The following is a 22,207-nucleotide window of genomic DNA, read 5'->3' as shown; positions in this document are numbered from 1 at the left end:
TACTGTTCTGAGTGCCTGTTTTAACTCAACTGCACTGAACTTTAAAGGGTAGAAATAAGGGAAAATAAGCCCTCCTTGTTTTGAATCTGAGAGAGAAGACAGTTATACAAAAATTGCCATTTAAAGTTCTCATACTATAACATGCAGTAGAGTGTGCTTTTATAGATAACTGACTAAGTCAAAAGTCTTCATGTACTGCTTTTATCTGTGTTTGGATAGTGACAGTCCAGTTTTCTTTCAAGATAGTTGTTGTTTTGTGTTGTTTTTTGGTTGGTGGTTGTTTTTTTTTCCCTGTGGTGACTTAATTTCCCAAATCAGAAAATTGTTTTTTCACTTTCAGATAACTTCTGCCGGGGGTTATAACAATGTTAATATTTAAATAGTTAATATTTGTTCTAGTATTGGCTTTCCTTTGCTTCTATAATTTTTCCTTTCCCTTTTTTTTTTTTAATTTCAGCTGAGTTTTCAACATAAGATTGGTATCCTTTACTGCAAAGCAGGCCAAAGCACAGAGGAAGAAATGTATAACAATGAGATGGCAGGACCAGCTTTTGAAGAGTTCCTTGATCTGCTGGGCCAGAGAGTGCGCCTAAAAGGGTTTAGTAAATACAGGGCTCAGCTAGATAATAAAAGTAAGTTATGTTTCCAACCTATGGTAGAAACTATAATTATCCAGTTGATCTTCTGCAAATCCTGTTTTGTCTTTTCATGCTCTTGACTTTGGGTTTTGATTAGTAAGACTAAATGGTAAATGAGGAAGATGAAGCATACGATAAGAGCATGTATCACACCTTGTCTGAAAAGTTATTTACTTTTTCTGTGACATCAGTAAAACTGAAAATCAAAGCAACTTATTTCATTTGTTTGCTCTTAGTTAAAATCGTACTATGTGAGTGATATTTTTTATATATTTCAGAATTTCCCAGCTACACTTTAACATCTTATCCTTAAAAACGCAAAAGAAAATACATGTATTTCAAAATACGGAGTCATGACAAAGGACCATTTTCCTTGTTTTAACTAAACTTCTGTGCTTCTTTTTAATCAACATACATATTGATGTTTATATTTGAGGTGCAAACAAGTTTCCTAGTTTCTCACACGTGCACATTAAGCATGTTATCATTTGGCAGTTGATAAACGTTCATCTACCTAACCACTGTGTTATTACTGCCATTTCCTCAGGTCTTTCAGTTTCCCTAAGTGCATTAGTATAGTAATTTAATTGTACAAGTTTGTTGGGTTTTGTAGCAAAAATAGGAACTGAACTATTGCTTCAGTTTTAATACTGAAGTATTAAAAAAGTCAATGACATGTTAACACACTTCTTTATTAGCATTGCTTTTCACTGCCCTTAACTTTAACTTAACTTATTCTTAGTTTAATGTAGTTTTAACAGGATTTTGACAACTGATCACTATGAGCTGTGATCTAAGGATATCTAGGTAATCATCTACTTTATTGTAACGTACTATTTTTATAGATATAAAAACTAGATAAAAGGAAGAAATTTTTTACAATGAGGGTGGTGAAACACTGGAACAGGTTGCCCAGAGAGGTGTCAGAGGCCCCATCACTGGAAACATTCCAGGTCAGGTTGGACAGGGCTCTGAGCAACCTGCTCTAGTTGAAGATGTCCCTGCCCACGGCAGGGGGGTTGGACTAGATGACCTTTAGAGGTCCCTTCCAACCCAAACCATTCTATGCTATGATTTGATTTGTATCCTTATTTTTGCTGTAGCTTGCCTATTACACCCTGAAAATAGATTTTTTAACTTTTTTTAATATACTGTATGATGTGGCCTGTGTATAACAGAAAAGGAATACTTCTGTTAGCAAAGTACATCTTTTTAAACTATTAAATTCTGCTACTTGTGTGCATATTCTACTTACTTTTCTAATCAAATGGGAAAGTTGCTTGAACTGTTAGAGATAAGCTGCCAAGAAGGAAGCTTAGAAAGATGTACTTAAAGGAAATTAAGGGAAGATCATCTTTTCTTGAAAGGGTTATTTTGCCTTTCAGATAGTCACAGAGATCTAGGAATCAGTAAGTCCTCCTATTCGCTTCTCTGTTCCTCCTGCCACTTACCCATCTGATCTAGCCTGGTTCTTAGGAATCTCTTGCGTGTTTTTGCTACTTCAACATCAGTCTTCATTTAACTGGAATACATCTGGATTTTGTTGGTTTTTTTTTTTAAAATAGTACATTTGAACACTGATCAGTGTCATAGTCATAAAAGGATTGCTCTTCTGTTATCAAACTGGTAGTGCCCTTGATGGGCTGTCGTCTCCTGTACAGCATTAGGAGAGAGACTTAATGATTCGTATTAGAAATTTTTGGAAATGTCTAGTGCGTGTACATTGTGGTTGGTGCCCAGTGCAGATAAACTGTCCATAGGCCAATCTCCAGCGGGAAATGAGATACGCAAAGTTGGTGATAAAACCTCATGCTTTTGGTATGAAGGGAGACCAGCTTTGCAATTCAAGAAATTTTTCACATTTTCCATCTCTAGTAGTGGTGGGGAATGGTGAAAAAAGTGAGCTGAATCCTATGACAGATTCTAATTTATGACCTACAAGGTGAGAAAGCTGCAATTCCGTAGCCCTGTCAACCTGCGTAAGCACCACATTTATTTTTATTAACATTATTGCCTCTTTGCTTAAATCTGTGCTTGTTTCACTTTAATAATTCAGGCTTGATAGAGACTATTGCATCTTATTTCAGTACAGAGTAGTAACTCATTTTTCAAATTAACGTGTAGAAATATTTATTAACACACTGTGGATGTCAGACTTCTGGGATGAATTGATAAACAGGGATGAAAGATTCAAAGGAGTAAGGGGTGTTTTGGTTTTGCCTTTTTTTTTTCCCCAATCAGAGCATGACCAAATATCACCTAGTAATTTTTACATATGACAATATATGCTGATCTGTCAGCAAATTCAGATTCTATATTTGCTGTGCTTCAGTATGAATATACATTGCTGACTGGCATTGCGTACATATCGTTCAGTAACATAATTTTAATGTTTTACTAATGCTGTGTCCATTAACGATATTGGCCTGTCATAATACGTTCTCATAGTTTGCAACAAACAGAATGGAATTAAGAGAGTTCAGAAAGAAATAGGCTTCACTTTTATATTAAATGTAAAATACTGACTTAATTATCATCTTCTTTGTGTTATACTTGGGTTTTTTAATATAATGGCACAACAAGTATTACTGCATGTCATATTTATAATTGGATAATACATTGATCTGACTGCGTTCAGGTTCAGAATACTGTAATAATTTCATCTCTAGTAGCTACAATTTTGGTAGGCATAATGTTTCAGTAATATTTCTTGCTCAGTTTTTGTAGGGTTCACATTTATTAAGTTTTTCTATTCTCAAATGTTTTACTAGTTGTGGGGTTTTTCTTTAAGAAGGTTTTTTTTTTTTTTAATTTGGTCTGTTTTTTTAATATTTTGATAAGAAATTAATTGGTCCATTTCTTATGGACTATAGAATGTTGTGGTGGGTTGACCTGGCTGGCAAGTAAGCCCCCACCCATTTGCTTGCTCACTCACTCCCCAACAGGATGGGGGAGAAAATCAGAAGGGCAGAAGCAAGAAAAAATTGTGAGTTGAGATTAAGACAGTTCAATAAGTGAAGAAAGGAAAAAAACACCCACCCCCCCCACCTCCCCCCCCAAAAAACCCACCAAAAAAAACCCAACAAAAAACCAACCCACCACCACAACAACCAACCAACCAACCAACAAAAACCCCCACAAAAACAAGTGACGCAAAGACAATCCCTTGCCACCTCCCATCAGCAGGCTGATGCCCAGCCAGTTTCTGAGCAACAGCTACCATGGAAAAACTGCCCCCACTCCAGTTTTACTGCAGAGCATGATGTTATATGGTATAGAATATGGCTTTGGTCAATTCGAGTCAGCTGTCCCACCTGCGTCCCCTCCCAAACTCTTGCCCACCCCTAGCATATTCCCTGCGGGGGGGTGGGGGACAGTGTGAGAAACAGAGAAAGCCCTGACGCTGTGCAAGCACTATTCAGCAATAGCTAAAACATTGGTGTGTTATCAACACTGTTTTGATCACATATAGAAAACACAGCACCGTATAGGCTGCTATGAAGAGAATTAACTCGATCCAAGCCAGACCCAGTGCAGGGGAATATATTAACTAAAAACTCTTTTCTGCCCTTCTTTAGCGCATTTTTAATGGCACGCAATTCTAAATCCCAAGATCAAGAAATAAGAAAATTAGAGGAAACTTTACCAATTCAACACTATATAATTTGTGTAGTATATGTCTTAAGACTTATCAATCTACTAGAAATGAGGAATTAAAATGTTATTATTGGAACATTAATATTCTCATTTGTAATGTTCAGACTTTAATGATGGATTGGATTATGGATAAATTGGATTATGTTTGCATTTAATTTCCTTATACCTGTCAAGAGAGAAATGAGGGTTAAAGAAATCGAGGAAACATTGCAGTTTTATATCTACAGAGGAATAGTGCTATTTTACTTTCATTTGATAAAAGGTGCTTTTCTGCAAAAAAGCAGAAACGTTTCGTAACTTAAAAAAAGGCTAGCCAGTTTTCCTCAAACTTTGTGAAATAAAACTAATGTTCAGAAAGGAATGAGGTGCAAAAATGTCAGCCCAGATACAATTTTTTTTTTCGCTAAAATTGTCAGCAGAGTAATGTTTGTAGTAGCAACCATTATGTAAATTTAATCACAGTGGGCTGTAGTAGGTGTTCAGTAAAGCATCTGTTGAGTTAGAAGTTTTCAGCTTGCTTAGTGTAAGGGATTAAATTTCAGAAGAAAAACTTGCTAGTTCATTTCCAAAGTCAAGGTGCTAAATCAAAAGTATTCAGCTAAGTAGGATGTTGTATTAGGAAAGCATTGATTTAAGGGTAAAGAATCTGCCTTTCTGTAATAAGTATTTAAAGGGACTGTTTTGTGCAATATCTGTTCAAGATAATTTGACTTTATTTAATATCTAATTACAAAAGGAGTCAGGGAGTAGGGTTGCTGAGATCAGTGTAGTTTAGGCAGATATTTGTATTTCACAATATAATTTATTTCCTCCTTCTATCTCTTCAAAACTCTGTCTTCTAAAATGCCATGGAAAGTTTATAATGGAATTATATTTTCAACAAAGATTTTAAAATAGAAGAGTGCAATAATGTTTGCTTTTTTTAGCAACATTTAAGTAAGAAACTTCAGTGGAAATTACGCTCCCTATTTCTTATGTAACTGTAATTTATATTACATCAATATTAATAAATGAAGTTAATTTTATTATTGCACAAACATAACTGATGAAGTCAGTTGTAATATGAATGTGTTCAAAATTATACATACACATAAATATTTTCAGATTTAGGGATGCAGATACAATATGGTTACTGTTGAATTTTACACTTCAGTGTATGTTTATATACTTCTAACCTGAGAACTAACATGGCCATGCAATTTCTTCTTGGAACACAGTTACTATTTAAAATAAAACAAAACCCCAAAACCTTAAACAGTGTGTGGAAGAGTGTGCTGGAGAATGCTTATTGGTGTAGATAATATAAAATTATATTAAAAAAATGAGTGAACATGGAAAAAGAGAAGAAAAATTGATAGTTGTCTTGACTCAATAGGGTGTTCCCAACCTCCTGCTTTAAAGTTGATTGTACTTACTTAAATAATCCAGACTTATTAAAGAAGGTGAATAAAAAGGGTTCATTTATGACTACAGAGTAAAACTCCTCTAATTTTCTGTAAACATTCTGAAATGCTAACTCTATTAATAAACTTCCTAAATAGAAGAAATAAAATTAATATCATATATGAAATGCATTTTAATAATTTTAAAAGATCTGAAAATTCCCAGTAAAATTATTTGACATTATACTACAATGTATTATGTTACATATTTTACGTTTTAAAAATGTCTGATCTGCAGTATGTGTTTTAATATCAGTTTTGAAGTAGCATTGTCAGTTTATTTTTGGTAAAGTATGGGATTAGTCAATTGTCCTTATTAACATTTTAAATAATGAAAGTGTAGATCATATAAAACTATACTCAAGTAGCTAAGTGTTTGTTCTTTTTTTCATGAAATGCCAATATATTAAAAATTAGATCATTTAGGGCTCACAGACAGCAAACTCTTTGGGCAATTTCTTGCAGGACTCTTCTATGTCATAATATTAAACTAAAGAGTAGATCGTTAGCTGACGCATACTGTTTTTGTTCTGTTGGAAAAAAGTTTTAAATTGCGTTAATAGATTTAAATCATAGCATGCAAAGAGTGGTGTCCTAAAAAATAGTATGAATGTTCTATTATACTGACCTTCTCGCGATTAAATTAATTTTCAGCTGATTCAACAGGAACTCATTCCCTCTATACTACCTATAAAGATTATGAGTTAATGTTTCATGTATCAACAATGCTTCCATACATGCCCAGCAACAGGCAACAGGTATGTTTTTTAACTTTTCATTGTAATTTTACATTATAAATCTCTGACATTGAGGGGGTTTTTTTAAAGTAATACTGATTTAAAACTGAATTGTTTTATATGAAGTATGACAATTGTATTTTTTTTCTTGAAATATTATAAGGCATTAGAAATCTCATAGGATTTTTATACTATATAATTCAGGAACTTATCCTATCTCCCCCATTTCATGATACTATTAAAAGGTAATGTTGCCTGTGGTGAATGAGTTATTTTCAGTTTGGACTGGATTCAGATCTTATGTACGTTTTAAACATTGAATAGAATGAAGCTTGAAAATAGTCTTATGGTTAAAATATTCATGTAATAAGATTTTTAAAACTATTCCACTTAATCCTTATATTACAGATCTTGAAAAGTTTATTAATGTGTCAGCTTAGTAATAAATGCTTAACTATATCCTTCAAGGTGTCTGCTTGTGAAGACAGAAAACTGCAGCGTACTTATTTTATTTCTGGAGAATTCCCTTTGCTTATGTAATAATTCAGAATATCTTTAAAGCATTAAGGATGGCTAAAAAACAGCACAGCATCTAAAGTGTGCGATGCACCAGTAAGGTTACTCTGTCTTGCCTGTCTTGGATATTTCTTGTGACTGAATTAAAAATTACAAGCACATTTGGTATAATATATCAACATTAACTCTTAAAAAAAAAAAGCAGTACAATTGCTCATAGGTCAGACTGATGATAGTTCATAACTTTCTGTGCTACTACTCTGCATTTTTCTAGGTCTGCAGAAATAAGTGTTGAATTTATTTAGTTAGTTTTAGAATATTCTCTCATTGCCATGCAAGATACAAAGATTTCAGTCATTTTGGAGGGTTGTCATGAAATAAAGATGCTATCTCACTTTCTTTTTGAACAGCATACAAAAGATGGTTACTGATTGTTAAACCATATGTGAGTTGTATCTTTCATGTCTACCCTATCAATAGGTCTTGTGGGAAGAAAGAGATGTGTCAAGACAGCAAGAAAAAGATAAAAGAAAACAATTAAAATTCTTGAGAAAGGATAAATGAAAATCAAAATGGAAGAAAGTATATCATGTATTTATGTATTTTAAATAGCCAGTGCATAATGTTCTGAACTGTTTGAAGAACCATTTCAAGTGAACAGTTAAGACAACTGCAAATTTTACTCCATTACACTTAGATTTGGTTTAAAAAAACTAAATTAGGAATCAAAAGACAGAAACTCTTCACCATATGAATAATATGAATGTTTAGATGACTCACATCTTAAAATGTGTGGCTTTCAGAAGACAGAATGTTCAGCTATATCACACACTCAACTGTGCCAGTAGCTAGTAATCAAGGTATCGGATCATCATCACTGATTTGAGATTGCTCCACTTCTCTAAACTTTCACTTATACCTTATTACAATACAGGATTAATTTAGTAAACACACTAGGAGTTGTTCTGTCTGTAATCAGTCATAACAATCTTTGACTGGAAAGCATATGTAAACAGGGAAAACTGTACACTATTAAGAAGATATAATACACTGAATGAGCTTGCCTTAAAAGGAAAAAATTAATATTTTCATAGCTAATCACAGGTACTGACAGTAAATATGGCCTTACTTGGAGTTTATTACTTTTGTTGTCTTTCATGACTTTCCCTTGTTTGTGAGAACAGGATATCCTTTTGCCACAATCCACTAATATTCATAATTGTTTGCTGTTTGTCAGCTTCACTGCTGTGTTGCTCAGCCACATTACTGTCCTTTCACTTCTTCCTGTGCCTTCCTTTCATTCTCATAATTTCCTTAAATGTCTTTATAGTCAGGTGCCAATTCTTGTGTACAGCAAAATCTTCCAATTTTAACTCCATGGTTTTCCCCAGCAGCAAGTACTCCCTTCCACAGTGTTTTAGTAAGCTCTCATTGTTGTCACTTTAACAGGTTCAATATTTAGTAGAAGCACCATGTTGTTATTCATGGCTTTCTTGGGATCAAAATAATGTGGCAGTTTTCCAAGTTCAAGTAGTATGCCTATCTGAAGACACACCACATTATTTTTTTAGGTGCCGGGATCTAGCAGTATTTGCACAGCATGGACACTGTCTTAATGAAATGTGACAAGCACACCCAAATGACCAAAATTTAGCCAGCCTTAATGTGCAAAAGGGATCTATAATCATTGTTTAATTTTCTTCTATGACTGTTTAGTTCCAAAATACATAGTGAAGTGTGAAATGTATCAACAGTATTATTCTCACAAGCTGGGATAAAATTCGATTAGGTCTTTTTCCTTGAGACATTTTAGATGCTGAAGACCACAGATGCAGTTGCATCAGTTGTGCTCAAGACAGAGAGAGACTTACAGGTGCTGTGGAATATGAATGTTGTTTGTCTCTTCAGAGTTTGGCTTACTAACTCTACATACCCAAGTAAGGGGAAGTTAGGGACCATGGTAATTTACCTTTTAGGTTATGTTAGCAATGAAGACCCCCATTCAATAGTTATTTTTTGCTAGCATATTGTGTATGTACTGGCAATGAGGTTATTGCATCCTATCCCTATGTCCCTTGTTTGGTAATGACTGGGCAAGGTATTGAGTCACTCTTCATCATCTAGGACTACGACCTTCAATGAGCAAGCACTGAGCATTGCTTAGATTCCAAATACCTGTGAGCCAAAAATAGGCCACACCAGAATTGTTTGTTGCTTCTTCCAGGACATAACTACGCCCTGCTTGGTCCCTGATCAGGACATCCCTCTAGTTTTAGAGCCAGCAGGAGATCCAAAGAGCAAGGTAATTTTCACTTTGGCTGCAACATAGGCTGGGAACTTTCAAGTCAGCTGCTCCTTCCCTAGGACAGAAAAGACTACCAGCCCTGGTGTGGCCAGTTTCTTTTCCTTTACTGGCCTTTTCTTCAAATCATAGTTCAAGGCTTTCCCCTTTAAACTTTACCTTTGCGACGTCCCTTTCCAAATCATTCCCTTGCGAGTTTCCCATTCACACATTTGCAGTCTGCTTGTGTACACGTGGTCAGACCTGATTAATCCAAATCAGTTCAAATAATCAGTTTCCACCTGGTATAATGAAAACTTAAAAATGAAACAGATATGCAATAATGAAATAAACTTGTTGAATTTAAGCTACTGTTAAAATGGTTGGAATAACAAGACGTGGTTATACCAGACTCAGTTTAACCAGATCTGATGAAATGTCTTTTGCCGTTTCTTTCTGGTTTTGGTACTGGTTAAGAACACAAATTGAAAATAAAACTTTTGAAACTGCTTATTTTAGAAATGTACTAAAATAAGTTTGAAGATTTTCTTATTTGACTCTTAATATTTCATCATTTAATTGAACGAAGAATATAATTCACTGCTATTTCAACAAGAATTCCTTGTTGTTTCGCAGTTTGACTAGGCAATTAAAATTCCACAGAAGTGGGTAGATGTTTATGACTGGGCATAACCTGTAAATATGCTAGGTTTTAAGACAGTACTTTTCTTCAGAGATGCATATCTGAAAATTAAGAATTGAGTAGGTAAAATATCTAAATTAAAATAGTAACTATTATGTGGTATAAATAATTTTGATCTAATGGATTCTGCTTTTCTAACATACTTTCCTTACCGGACTCCCCTTTGTGTGTCTTGTATTCTTACATAAAATTTCACTGATTTCCTTTTGGCTGCCTATCGTACTTGATTGGGTTCATTTTCAAATTCTACCGTGCCAATTTAGACTGACACTAGAACAATGTCAAAGCGTGTTTGATGCCTCCTTACTGTAAGTAATCCTCTGTAATCTATGCACCCTGTTGAGAGTTCCTATTCTGCTCTGCATTGGCATGAGACTCTTTAGAGTATGTTAGAAAGGAAGATTAAAAAAAAATTAATAATACAACAACCCCCAAAAAACCCAACCCTGAGCAGACCTCAAAATGGGAGAGGAAGGGGAAACTGAGAACCTGAAAAAAAACTAGGAGGTAAAAGTTGGGAGGAAAATCTAGGATATAGAATGGAAACTAGAAAAGGGTTCCTTATAAATCTTTTTGCTTAGTTCCGGTTTCCTTCAATTCCTTTTTCATTTTCAGTATGCTATCCTTATCTCACATTTCCCAGGGAAGTATGTGTTCCCTCCTTCTTCTCCATTCAATACTTTATTCTTTTCCTGTTCCTTTATCCTATCCAGAGCACTTCTTTCCATCTTCCAGATCACCCCAGTTTACTTCTCTCCCCTTTCCAAGTTCTTTGCATTATGATACTCTGCGCACAGCTACAACTGTGCTTTGCCTTTGCATTGTGTTGAAGTTCACTTATGCATGACAGTTATTTATAACAGTTACACTGATTTTATTTTAAAATGTTGAAGAAGTCACAAGATCTCTGCAAGCTTGGTAAGGTTCTTACAAATGATGACCTGACTTACTTCTCTCCCCTTTCCAAGTTCTTTGCATTATGATACTCTGCGCACAGCTACAACTGTGCTTTGCCTTTGCATTGTGTTGAAGTTCACTTATGCATGACAGTTATTTATAACAGTTACACTGATTTTATTTTAAAATGTTGAAGAAGTCACAAGATCTCTGCAAGCTTGGTAAGGTTCTTACAAATGATGACCTGACTTCCTATTTCCTATTTTTGTGCCTCTTAGAGGCAAGCTCTTGAAAATAGTTCAGGGATAGGATATGGGAATAAGCTCTTGAAAATAGTTCAGGGATAGGATCCCCCCCCTGCCATAATTTTGAAAAGAGTATTTTTGCTAGTAAAATTTCAAACATTTCTAAAACTTACCTCTTAAGTGACTGCTATTCTTGCTTAAGCAACCTATGATGGCAAGCAGAACCGCCTAAAGAGGTCTACAAAAGCAGAAAATATTCTTGAAAACAGTGATTGTCTTGAGAAATGAATATAACTTTAAACAGGATGTTGCTTTCTAATTTTTGTAATTTTGCTCTGTGGAAATGTATAGGCATAGGCATGAACCACTGTAGCAAGAAAGAGTAATTGGTCAGTTAGTTATATAACAAAGGCAGAAATGAATCACCTTGTACCTCATAATTGGAAGGTTTCTTACAAATTTAACTGCGGTGTAAATTCCAATCTGTGAGCTAATAACCTCTAAACATGAACTTGTGCTTCACTACTATGATCTAATTGTATGGTTCACTAGCTCAGCAAATTAAACTATACCTGACACACTTAGTTCTGTGATCAGTTCCACGTAGTGTACTTCTACTATAATTGCATACAATGCAACAGGATGTATATCTTAAATTGCTCAAATAGTCAGTTATTTTATTTTAGTCTTAAGAACCTGAAAACTTGACTGAGCCACATGACTTATACCAAATATTATTTTCTGTTCCTATATCTGTTTTAAAGTTTCATCAGAAGTCTTATTTTTTTAATCTGCATTTGGGATTTTGATTATGTTTAAAATAAGTGTTTTAAAATTGTGGCTTTGGCCCTTCTTACTACCTTTAGAATACCATCCTTTGTGCTATTTTAGGAGATATAATGAAACATACTTATGGGTCTTAGGCTTTAGCATGTGTAACTTTGCTCTTTTCGTTGGTAGCTGAAATACTAACTTTTAATGGAACTGAGAAAATACAAGCAAATACTCTTTTATTAGAAAGATTTTGTTCTGTAAAATCAGCTCGATAGAGAAATTTTTACTTGTTCTCAAAGTTTTCAAATAAATTTATTCTTGTATTCTTTTTAGTTACGCATGAGCTAAGGTAAAGCTTTAAGTGTCTGTATGCTGTTAGTTGACAAGGCAAGGTCTTTGGCAGACTTTGGGTGGATATTTAAAATGTAGCGCATGCTAGACTACTTTTTTCCATCTGGTAATATACATGGATGTTTTATAAGCAAAGGTATTTAAGAAAAAAGTGTAAAAAATTTGAGAGGTACAATATACTTCCATGAGGAAAGTGAACATCATTTTACAGGGTTCTTTTGTTGGGTTTTTGGGTTGGTTTTTTTTTGAGAGAGGTGGTCCCTTATTGGTAGGCATGTTTTGTAGTTTTTATTAAGTTCCAATTACAAAAAAAAGTTTTTAATTAATGAGTTTCTAATAGCTATTGTTTCTCCATGAGTATTCTGTGTCTCAGCTCTGTTCCTCAAGTTTGCATTTGCTGAAATTTGTGATGAGTATTCATGATAATCTATTTAAAAACAAAACCATAACGTTAAGGACAATGTTTAATAAAAATGCAACATGGAAAAGGAAGGTTTATTAAGAAAGAAAAAATATCATATTTTTCATATAGAAGCAAATACTACACTGTAAAGAGGGAACTGATGTACAGTTCTCTGGATAGTGAGGAATGTCAAGTGATGTAACATTTTTGTATTACTAAAGTGATGCACTAAAGTAAGAGAAATATATTTTTCTTATAGAATAAAAGAGAAATGAGCAGAAACTATGCAGAACTAGTGTGGGGATGCAAGAGAACTCACTAGTATTTTTGTGAACATAGCCCAATTTCCTTTCCCTATCTTTTTGCAGTTCAGTCCAAAATCCTTTATCTGTAGCTATCCAGGATATGATTAATTAAAAGTTATTTCTGAAAAAATAAGCTTCATTTATTTTGGTTTGGATTTTTTTTTTTTCTAATTTGAAGAAATTGTGATCATTTTTTTATAACTAATTTTTCAATGCATGTTTCTTGTCTAGCTACTAAGGAAAAGGCATATAGGAAATGACATAGTTACCATTGTCTTCCAAGAGCCAGGAGCACTTCCCTTTGATCCAAAAAATATTCGTTCCCACTTTCAACATGTATTTGTCATAGTCAAAGTGCATAATCCTTGCACTGAAAATGTGTGCTATAGGTGAGTAGAGCCTTATAATTATTTGTTTGTTATTAAGACTACAATGGAACTGCCTCTTCTAACAGTTTTTTGTCTCCTAGAGATATTATGTGTACAATTTTAAAATTTCTGCTACATTTTCTGTGATATTTAAACCCTAATGTCTCCCTTGCACACATCTAGAGTTACAGAGCAGTTTGTAGACTTAAACGGGTGTATGCAGAAAACTGTGTTGCTGATTTATGGGCACAAAATGGAGATATAACAAGTTAGTGAAAATAAGATTTGCAGACATAGCAAAAGAAATTAATTTAGAATTTGTATTGCACATTTCCTTTTTCAAAGAAAGTGATTTAAAATAAAGTATTTTAGAAGGCTATTAACCTGTATAAATCCCTGATTATGACAATATGACACCGGGATGAGTCATGGCCTTTAAGCACATGAATGAGGACTTCTGGGGAGTATAAAAACATCTCAAATTTCAGATGACCTTAACTCTCACATTTAAGTCATTGTGCACAGATGACCTTAACTCTCACATTTAAGTCACTGCGCCATGAATTCTAGCAAGGTAACCGGGGTGGAAGCGTAGTTCTGAACTAACTGGGAATTGTGCACATAATCATAAGGAGTTGAAGCGTAATGGTGCAGATTTAGCATGTATAAATGTTACTTATTCATTGTTTAGAATGAAATTAAAGTACATCATGAGGTCAGGTCGTATTACTGTCTTTTAGCTGTCTCTTAGAACTTAAGCTATCATTTAGAACTTGATTTTGTTTCAGTAGCTCTCTTGTGTTTAATAATACATGACATTTCATAAGTTACATTTTTCTTATTACTAAATGATGTCTGTCTGTCATCCCAAATGTGACTGCATTTCAGTCAAACTACTGGTGGTTGTACGTAGTTTGCACAGTATTTTGAAATCCATTTTCAGTTGAAATACATTATGTAGATATCAATTATAGGTACAATGTTATCAGTGAGAAAATACTCCTATTTCTTTTACATCTTGCTGTGAACTGTCCATATGAAGAATTGCAGGTATTTTGAAATTTTATGAACATAGAGTAGGCAACTTAAACCGGTGCAGAATGCTCCCATTACGGACACATTTGACACTGATACTTTTTCTTTGTCTTCACACTTCACTGTAGCAAAATGTCTGAGGATTAAAATAAATTCTGGTTTCTATTTATATATTTCTTAGTTTTACAATTATGCAACTGAGTGACAGCTGAAAATGATAGTCAGACTTACATTAAAAAAAATTAAAAATACTTCTCTCATTTATGTCTCACAAAGCATTTTTATATTTATTCCATTAAAGAAAGGAGACAGTGACACCCTAAGGAGTCATCCTTGATATTTTTTGTGTAAGATACATCCATAATGTCTCTTATATATTTAAAAGAAAAAAGCAATTTTAAACCAGACAACCCAATCAGTTTTCTTTGATGTGACTAAAATGTCTGAAAATTGACATGTCAAAGCTAAACCCGACTGTGTAAATGGACTGCAGAGATCACAGTTCTGCTTATCATCTGATCTTTTTTTCAGGAATTAACATTGTATTTTTTTTCTATTTCTAGTGTTGGTGTTTCACGATCAAAAGATGTACCTCCGTTCGGTCCACCCATTCCCAAAGGAGTAACTTTCCCCAAATCAGCAGTCTTTAGGGACTTCCTTTTAGCCAAAGTTATTAATGCTGAAAACGCGGCACATAAGTCGGAAAAATTTCGAGCCATGGCCACAAGGACACGTCAAGAATACTTGAAAGATCTGGCAGAAAATTTTGTTACCACAGCTACAGTGGATACTTCAGCAAAGTTTAGCTTTATTACTTTAGGGGCAAAAAAAAAGGAAAAAGTGAAACCAAGGAAAGATGCACATCTATTCAGTGTTGGAGCAATTATGTGGAATGTGATTGCACGAGATTTTGGCCAGTCTGCTGACATTGAATGTCTCCTTGGAATCTCCAATGAGTTTATCATGTTGATTGAAAAGGAATCAAAAAATGTTGTGTTTAACTGCTCCTGCAGAGATGTTATTGGATGGACTTCTGGATTAATGAGCATCAAAATATTTTATGAAAGAGGAGAATGTATTCTTCTGTCTGCAGCAGATAATTGTACTGAAGACATCAGAGAAATTGTTCAAAGACTTGAAGTAAGTACAGTTGCTAAACTAGAATTCCAAATTTTTCATGGTTACTTGTCTACATCTCCTTTGAGATATAATTAAAAATGTCCTATGTTTATACTTAAAGAGTATTTTCAGTCTTCAGAGACCATCACAAACAATAATCCTCACAACAGCATATGAGATCAGGGTTATCCACGCATTTTCAGGGATGAGGAATCTGATACCAATAATCTGATAGACTTGCCCAAGGCCATGGGTGGTTTCAGTGTTGAAATCGGGATTGAAAGGCTAAGCTTTTGTCTTCTCTTGCTGTAGCCTGTTCTCAAATCACACCTTTGTAGGTAGAAATATACCTTAATTTAAAAATATACAAAATCTTAATGTGTAAAATAACTCACTTGGACTTTTTATAATAACCCATGTGAATATTAGCAGAAAAATTTGTATAAGTGTTTCTGCTGATTTGTTCCTCTATACGGAGGAACTGCAGGAAGTAAAAAAAACTAGACCAATTAATGCCAGCTTAATATCCAGCTGACTGGATAAAGTTTTTCACACACTTGATGACCCTGTTAGCACAACTGTCCTGTAACTATTTCAAGTCAGTACAAATGAACTGACAGGAAGTCCAAGGTAAAAGTGCTGATGCACCTACTTCATGTGGTTGAATTTTGCCCTTTGATCGTGATTTAAGTCATCTAGATGGTCTCAGTTTTGTTTGTATTAGAAAGCCCGGTACTGAAAAGAAATCATTATGCTTACCATTTTCACACTGGAACAGTTGGATTGCAGCTGATGTTTTAGGGCTTCTATAGTTCTGCAGTCACATTTAGCGTTGCTCGATATCGTGCTCTAAATAATAACCTTTTTCTTCCAAAGTACAATTAATCTTTCAATAGATGAATGTCTTTAAACTCTTCTTGCCACTGTTATATTATCCTTTTCATTGAGGTCTTCAGTTTCACTTTCCTTAGACAGATATTTCCCTTTTGGAAAATAGTGTACATGTAGTTCACTCCTATTAAGTATTGCTAAATGAACAATATAAATTGTTTAACACAGATGGAAAACAAGATTCAAAGTTCTAGTGAAAACTTCTTCTGTCATTAGTGACGGCAATTTCTTTTGCTGTTTTTCACTTCTTCGGTTTTACAAAACATGGAAATATCCCAGTTGCTGAGGACAGATCTTTAAAATTCAGTAATTAAAACCACAAAATGAAATGGTTATCTATATTTACTTGAATACTTCCTCTTTTTTATGGTCACAGTTTGGGTTAAATAATGACAAATTGGCTTTAAGCCTCAAAAATTTAGCATCAGTTATGGCCAAGTTAACCCAAATATTAGCTTCAAGTATCTATTCCAATGAACTCTGGCTGCCTTCTCTCTTTCACTGCCACCTATCCAACTTTCACATTGCTTAAAAGAATTAGCTGTCACTACTTGTTTTAAAACTGTTTTCATCCCTGTTTCAATACCTCATATTTTTCTCCTTTTTCCCTGCTTCTTCCTCTCTTTTGAAAGCTGCATATTAATGTTATTCCCTAGTTGTTTTATGATGTTGAATGCTTTCTAAACAGTCCTTATATACATTTTGATATAGAAGCTCAGAGGTGACCATAACAACCACTAAAAAGTATTTAAAACTCTGATTCCACACTTCATACACATCCTTTAAAAACCTTAAGTGACTCAGAACACAGCTAAGGTCAACAACCACATGTGCCAGCAGATGCTAAAGGTGAAAGCTCAAGCTGTGATGTAATATCAAACTTCAGTGAGCAGATGATTAACCCTTTTCAGTCACTAGTAAAAGCATTTCTTAAAACCAGTGAGTAAAATGTTGCAGTTACTAAATGAGATTGTAAAAGAAATAACTACATTTTATTGCCTGGGTTTAAATCATGCAGATGAATAGGAAACCTATCTGAATATTCAGATAAAGCAAAGATGTGAAAAACTGAAACTGTAATTTTGGTTTGAACCAAAAGAATCAGTTCAGGACTAAAAAAAGAGCTGGGATTTGTCAATCTGGAGTCAGATCTGTATTTGTGGGGGAGAATATCTGGAGATATAAAGTAGAAAGAGCAGCAAAAGCAAACTATAGATTAACTTGGCAAGCTGTGTTTGAAGGCAGAAAAAGCAGTGGTTCTGAGCTTTAGGATAACAGAGAATGGCAGAGTGATACAAGATTGAACGAAAACCCTGTATGAAACTTTAGACAAGAATCTGAGTAGACAGAATTTCGTAAGAAGCCTGTATAGTAAAAAAACTCTTCACCTTCTTCATGGGACTTAGAGGATCTCTGTCTTTTAATTTCATCTGTATTAAGTGCGTTTAGAGAAGCCGGCTCTTAATTCATGCACAGCCACATGTTCAGTGAAACGGCAACCAAGTAAGCAGAATGACCTATTTTGAAGTGGAGCAGCACTATGTTTTATGTGACGCTACTATTTAACATGCAGTGTCACCTTTTAGGGGATATACTTGTGGACGACTTGATCTCCTGGAATCCTTTCCATTTGGAATAGATGAATCTTTGGCAGGAATGTTTATCTTCCTTCTCTTTTAACCTTTGACTATTTAACTAACTTGAAGAAGAGATTTTGAGTGCTCTGAGTCGGGGAAATCCGTATACTTTGACTGGTGCATTCATTCTGCAGTATTCTATAATTGTGACGTAATGATAAAGAGGTGTCTGCCCCCGCCAAAAGAATATTGTGTAGTTTCATAAGGATAAAATTCCATCCATCAGCTGGGCTCCTGACTCTAATAGCATGTTCTTCTTTTCACTGCATGACTAAACATTGTATATATTTTAGAAACTTGTGACAGAAATGTAGGGAAACTGATGAAGAGCTGAAAATTTCATTTTCACTTATCTAGTTCATAAATTATGAAAGTCTTGTTGGAAATTAGTCGTGACTGAAGATGAACCTCAGAGCTGGAAAAAAAGAGTTAAAGCTTAGTGCTTCCAGCATGCCGTATAGCTCTAATACCATATGCACAGTTATAAACACAACAGAAAGTTCTGTTTAAAATGGAAAGCTTCCGAAAGATACCAAAAACTCAGAGCTGAATAACAACAAAGGAAATAGCTGCTTTTTTGATAGGAAGACCCAGAATATGATTTTGTAAACAAAACCTCCAGAGTACGTTTTGGACATCTCAAGAATGGCTTTCACATTTTAACTTTGAAGCCTACATCTTCAGAAATAACTGGAAGGTTTATGAGGTCAAAGTGCTACAGTTTAAGTAGCCTAAATTTTCCAGGCAATGATTCTCAGAATACCAGATCCTTGAAAGATCTTTCTCCGATGTTTCACAGCTCAATGAAGATTAGCCCTTAATGAATGAGGGCTAACTGTATTTCATTTCCTTGAGTTTATCACCGGTTAAAAGCATGAGCATGGACCAGCTCTCTCAGATCAGCAAACTTACAGTAACTCATGGTTTTGTGGCACTTTGTTCTCATGTGTGCAAGTTCTAATTTTCTCTGCTGAGTGACAAATATCCATATAGAAATATTCCATGAAGGCAATAGAGCTTTAAAACTTACTATAAAGGCAATAGTGCTTTAAAACTTACTAAGGTACCGAAAACTGTGACTTTCAGTCACTGACCAAGTTGCAGGCATAAGTTACACAAATACTCCAAAGTTTTTCCGGTCAGCCATTGGATTGGGAAGGGCGTGGAAGTTAGGCCTCTCATCCCTGACTCTGTAACAGACCTGGACAAAAGATTTGTCTAAACAGGAAGTGTAAACAGGAAACTACGAAAGTAACTTACAGCTTAATATTTGCTATGTCTTAAGTTCCTTTGTTGATGATGGAGATGTACTTTCATAATAGTTGACAGTGAAGGAGACAGTCCCATCCATTCCCTGCCTGCCACCCCTTTGGAACACTATTTTAAAAAGCACCCTGTTTTTCAGCTGTATCATCTCTCTGATCTGTCTGCATGGCTGCACAACTGCTAATGCGATACAAGGGACAGCGTAGTGGTAACAGGGTCTTAGATCAGTTTAAACCTCCCATGAAACTGCACCTAGTCAACTGCCTCTGACTCGGGTAGCGAAAGGAGCGTTTTTGTGACAGCTTTACCCAGTCACTGTGCCAATATCTCACTAGCTGCACAGTCCCACTCCTTCGCCATGCAGTCCTGAATTAGGTTGGGTCATGCTTCTGTGGGAAGCACACCACAAACTAGTGAGCTAGGCTGCCCAGATTCTGGCTCAAGTAGACAATGGAGGGCGAGAATGACTCTTCCAAAATAGCTTCCTGAATTAAGCTCAAGCTGTAAAACAACCTTTGCAAAGACCTGTCCTATACAACTGACTATACAGGACACTAGCCTTCTAACTTTAGCACCTTAAGTTAGATACCTAAAGTTGAGTAATGTGTGTAACTTTGTAATGCATGCTAAAAGCAACCATAAACAGCGTGAACACCTTGTGGAACAAGATGTGCTGTAGAACTGCTCTTAATGCAGTGTGACTTTGGGAAGATCCCTTGATCTGTATCGTAACATATGCATCTTTAAAGGGCAGATATTTGCCTTGCTGGAGCATTATAAAGCATTGTGAGATCTTTGAATGATACGCATTATGAACAAAGATTTTTGATAATGTTGTTTCACAGTGGTTAAGTTTTTGTTCTAATTGTACTAATGGAGCTAAAATACATACTGGGTTTGTGACACTGACAGAAGGGAATGTTAGGGTAACTCACAAACTTACCTTGTAATGTGGACTAGAATTTGGTCTTCTGAGTCTGGTGCAGTATCCCAGCATACACGCTATTGTATGATTATTTTTTACTGGGCAAAACTGTTGAGGACTTGTTACATAGTATATAGAAATGAGCCTGCTTAGCAAAGTCTGAATTTGAAGGATTTTGGCAACTCTATATAATGACAGAATTACTTTTCATTGAATATGAAGAAAGTAACTTTTTTGTTTCTAAATTTCCCAGTGACATGAAAACTCTTATCCCATTTTAGTGATGTCCACATCTGGAGGTGGTGGTAGTTAGGAATCTGACTACAAGGCGAAATAAATCAAAATTATCTTCATTGCTATGTTCTTGAGGAAGAAAAGCTGCTAGAACTGAAGCATTTCACTCAATTTGGCTCATGTTATATCTCAAGTTTAGTACTGTCTAATACTGAAGAAAAAATGCCTGCACACCTGCAGTCAGTCAGCCAACAAGAATGAAGTAACTGACAGGGCAGCATTTTGCTTGCTTTGTGTTTTGAAACTCAAGCAGCTGTTAAGTTTTCAATAAGATCTAAATGGTATTGTGTTAATGTTGGGCAAGGGGGAAGGAACTTGACACGGGTCAGCTGACTGCTCCGGGGATGTAAGATTTTTAGCACTGTGAAATGTTTTGTTCATTTTGTTTTACGCAGAAACCTTCATTTAACCATAAATGTTAAAATAATTGTTAGAATATTAGAGATATTTAATGTCAAGCCATACATGGCTTTATAGTGTTTGAAAACAGATCTGTTTGTGTGTCCAAAGGAGTGAATGTCCTGCCAATAGCGTAACGATCTGATACTTCTTTAGATAGTGACCAGAGGATGTGAAACCACAGAAATGACCCTTCGGAGGAATGGGTTGGGCCAACTTGGATTCCACGTGAATTTTGAAGGGATAGTGGCGGATGTGGAGCCCTTTGGTTTTGCATGGAAGGCAGGCCTACGGCAAGGGAGCCGCCTGGTTGAGATCTGTAAAGTGGCTGTGGCAACTTTGACTCATGAACAAATGATTGACCTTTTACGTACATCGGTGACAGTAAAAGTGGTGATTATTCAACCACATGAGGATGGAGCACCTAGAAGGTAACGAGCAACAGTTCTCAATGTGACATTTATATCTGTTTGTTTGTTTGTTTGTTTGTTTGTTTTTTCCTCTGCTACTGCTTAAGTGATGGCTCTTTTATTCGAGGCCCTGAAGAGATGGATATTGTGTCTAATGTTTGGTGATAATATTATTGAGGCTCTTAAAGCAATCTTTTCCCCAAAACCCCTATTGGCTTGTAATAGAAGATAAAATGGGATCCTGTAAGAAATCTAATGGGAAAATTACTTTTATATGGCTTTGAAAGAATAAGAAGTAAACTTCAGTGCATCATGACTGAGCTGTTATGAAAGCTGATGTGACTCCTTTTCTTCCACGGGAGAATTTTGTATTTTAATACTAAATTTGAAAATTGGGAATCCTTCTCTGAAAACTGTACCTTGTCTGTCTTTGACATTTCTCTGACTCCTGACTATTGAAAAAGATTTGTTTTATTTTTTCTTATATTAAAATTTTAACAAAAGTAGTGAAATACTGGGTTCTGGACATATATGGTACCAAGTCTTAGAGTCCTCCTCACTTTCTACAGATACGTAATTTAGTAATATTAAATAGTGAATTACATCAATGAAATCATCAGTTAAAGCAAAGAAATCTTGCTGCAACATGAAATAAATGCTCACACACTCAGGAAAAGACTGTAATAAAGATTATTATAGTGACTGTACCATTGTTTTCAGGGATGAAATGCAGTTTTCTTTTGTCAGTGTTCCTTTTTTGGTGACATTTTTTAATAGTATGAGGTAGAGAAGAAGTAGGGTAAAATTAAAACATTATAATAATGTGACTTTATTTCTCACATACCTTGTCTAGGCACTGTTAATTTGGCTCATACTAAATGAGAACTGTACCACAGTAAATTGAATTACTTGTC

The 22,207-nt window shown here is 35.0% G+C and overlaps 1 protein-coding gene across 1 annotated transcript in view; it reads left to right on the top strand.

Annotated features, from left to right (window-relative positions):
* SIPA1L2 (signal induced proliferation associated 1 like 2) overlaps positions 1-22,207 on the top strand; it is a 122,787-nt gene that overhangs the window by 51,626 nt on the left and 48,954 nt on the right. Inside the window, exons 5-9 of the mRNA XM_009281787.1 lie at positions 458-632; positions 6,392-6,495; positions 13,181-13,338; positions 14,916-15,492; positions 21,040-21,314. Coding sequence (XP_009280062.1) covers positions 458-632; positions 6,392-6,495; positions 13,181-13,338; positions 14,916-15,492; positions 21,040-21,314 — 1,289 coding nt within the window. The remainder of the gene's footprint in view (positions 1-457; positions 633-6,391; positions 6,496-13,180; positions 13,339-14,915; positions 15,493-21,039; positions 21,315-22,207) is intronic.

Source organism: Aptenodytes forsteri, unplaced genomic scaffold (assembly GCF_000699145.1).
Source record: "Aptenodytes forsteri isolate BGI_AS27 unplaced genomic scaffold, ASM69914v1 Scaffold132, whole genome shotgun sequence".
NCBI classification, from domain to species: domain Eukaryota; kingdom Metazoa; phylum Chordata; class Aves; order Sphenisciformes; family Spheniscidae; genus Aptenodytes; species Aptenodytes forsteri.
This window is presented reverse-complemented; position numbering and strand designations above follow the sequence as displayed.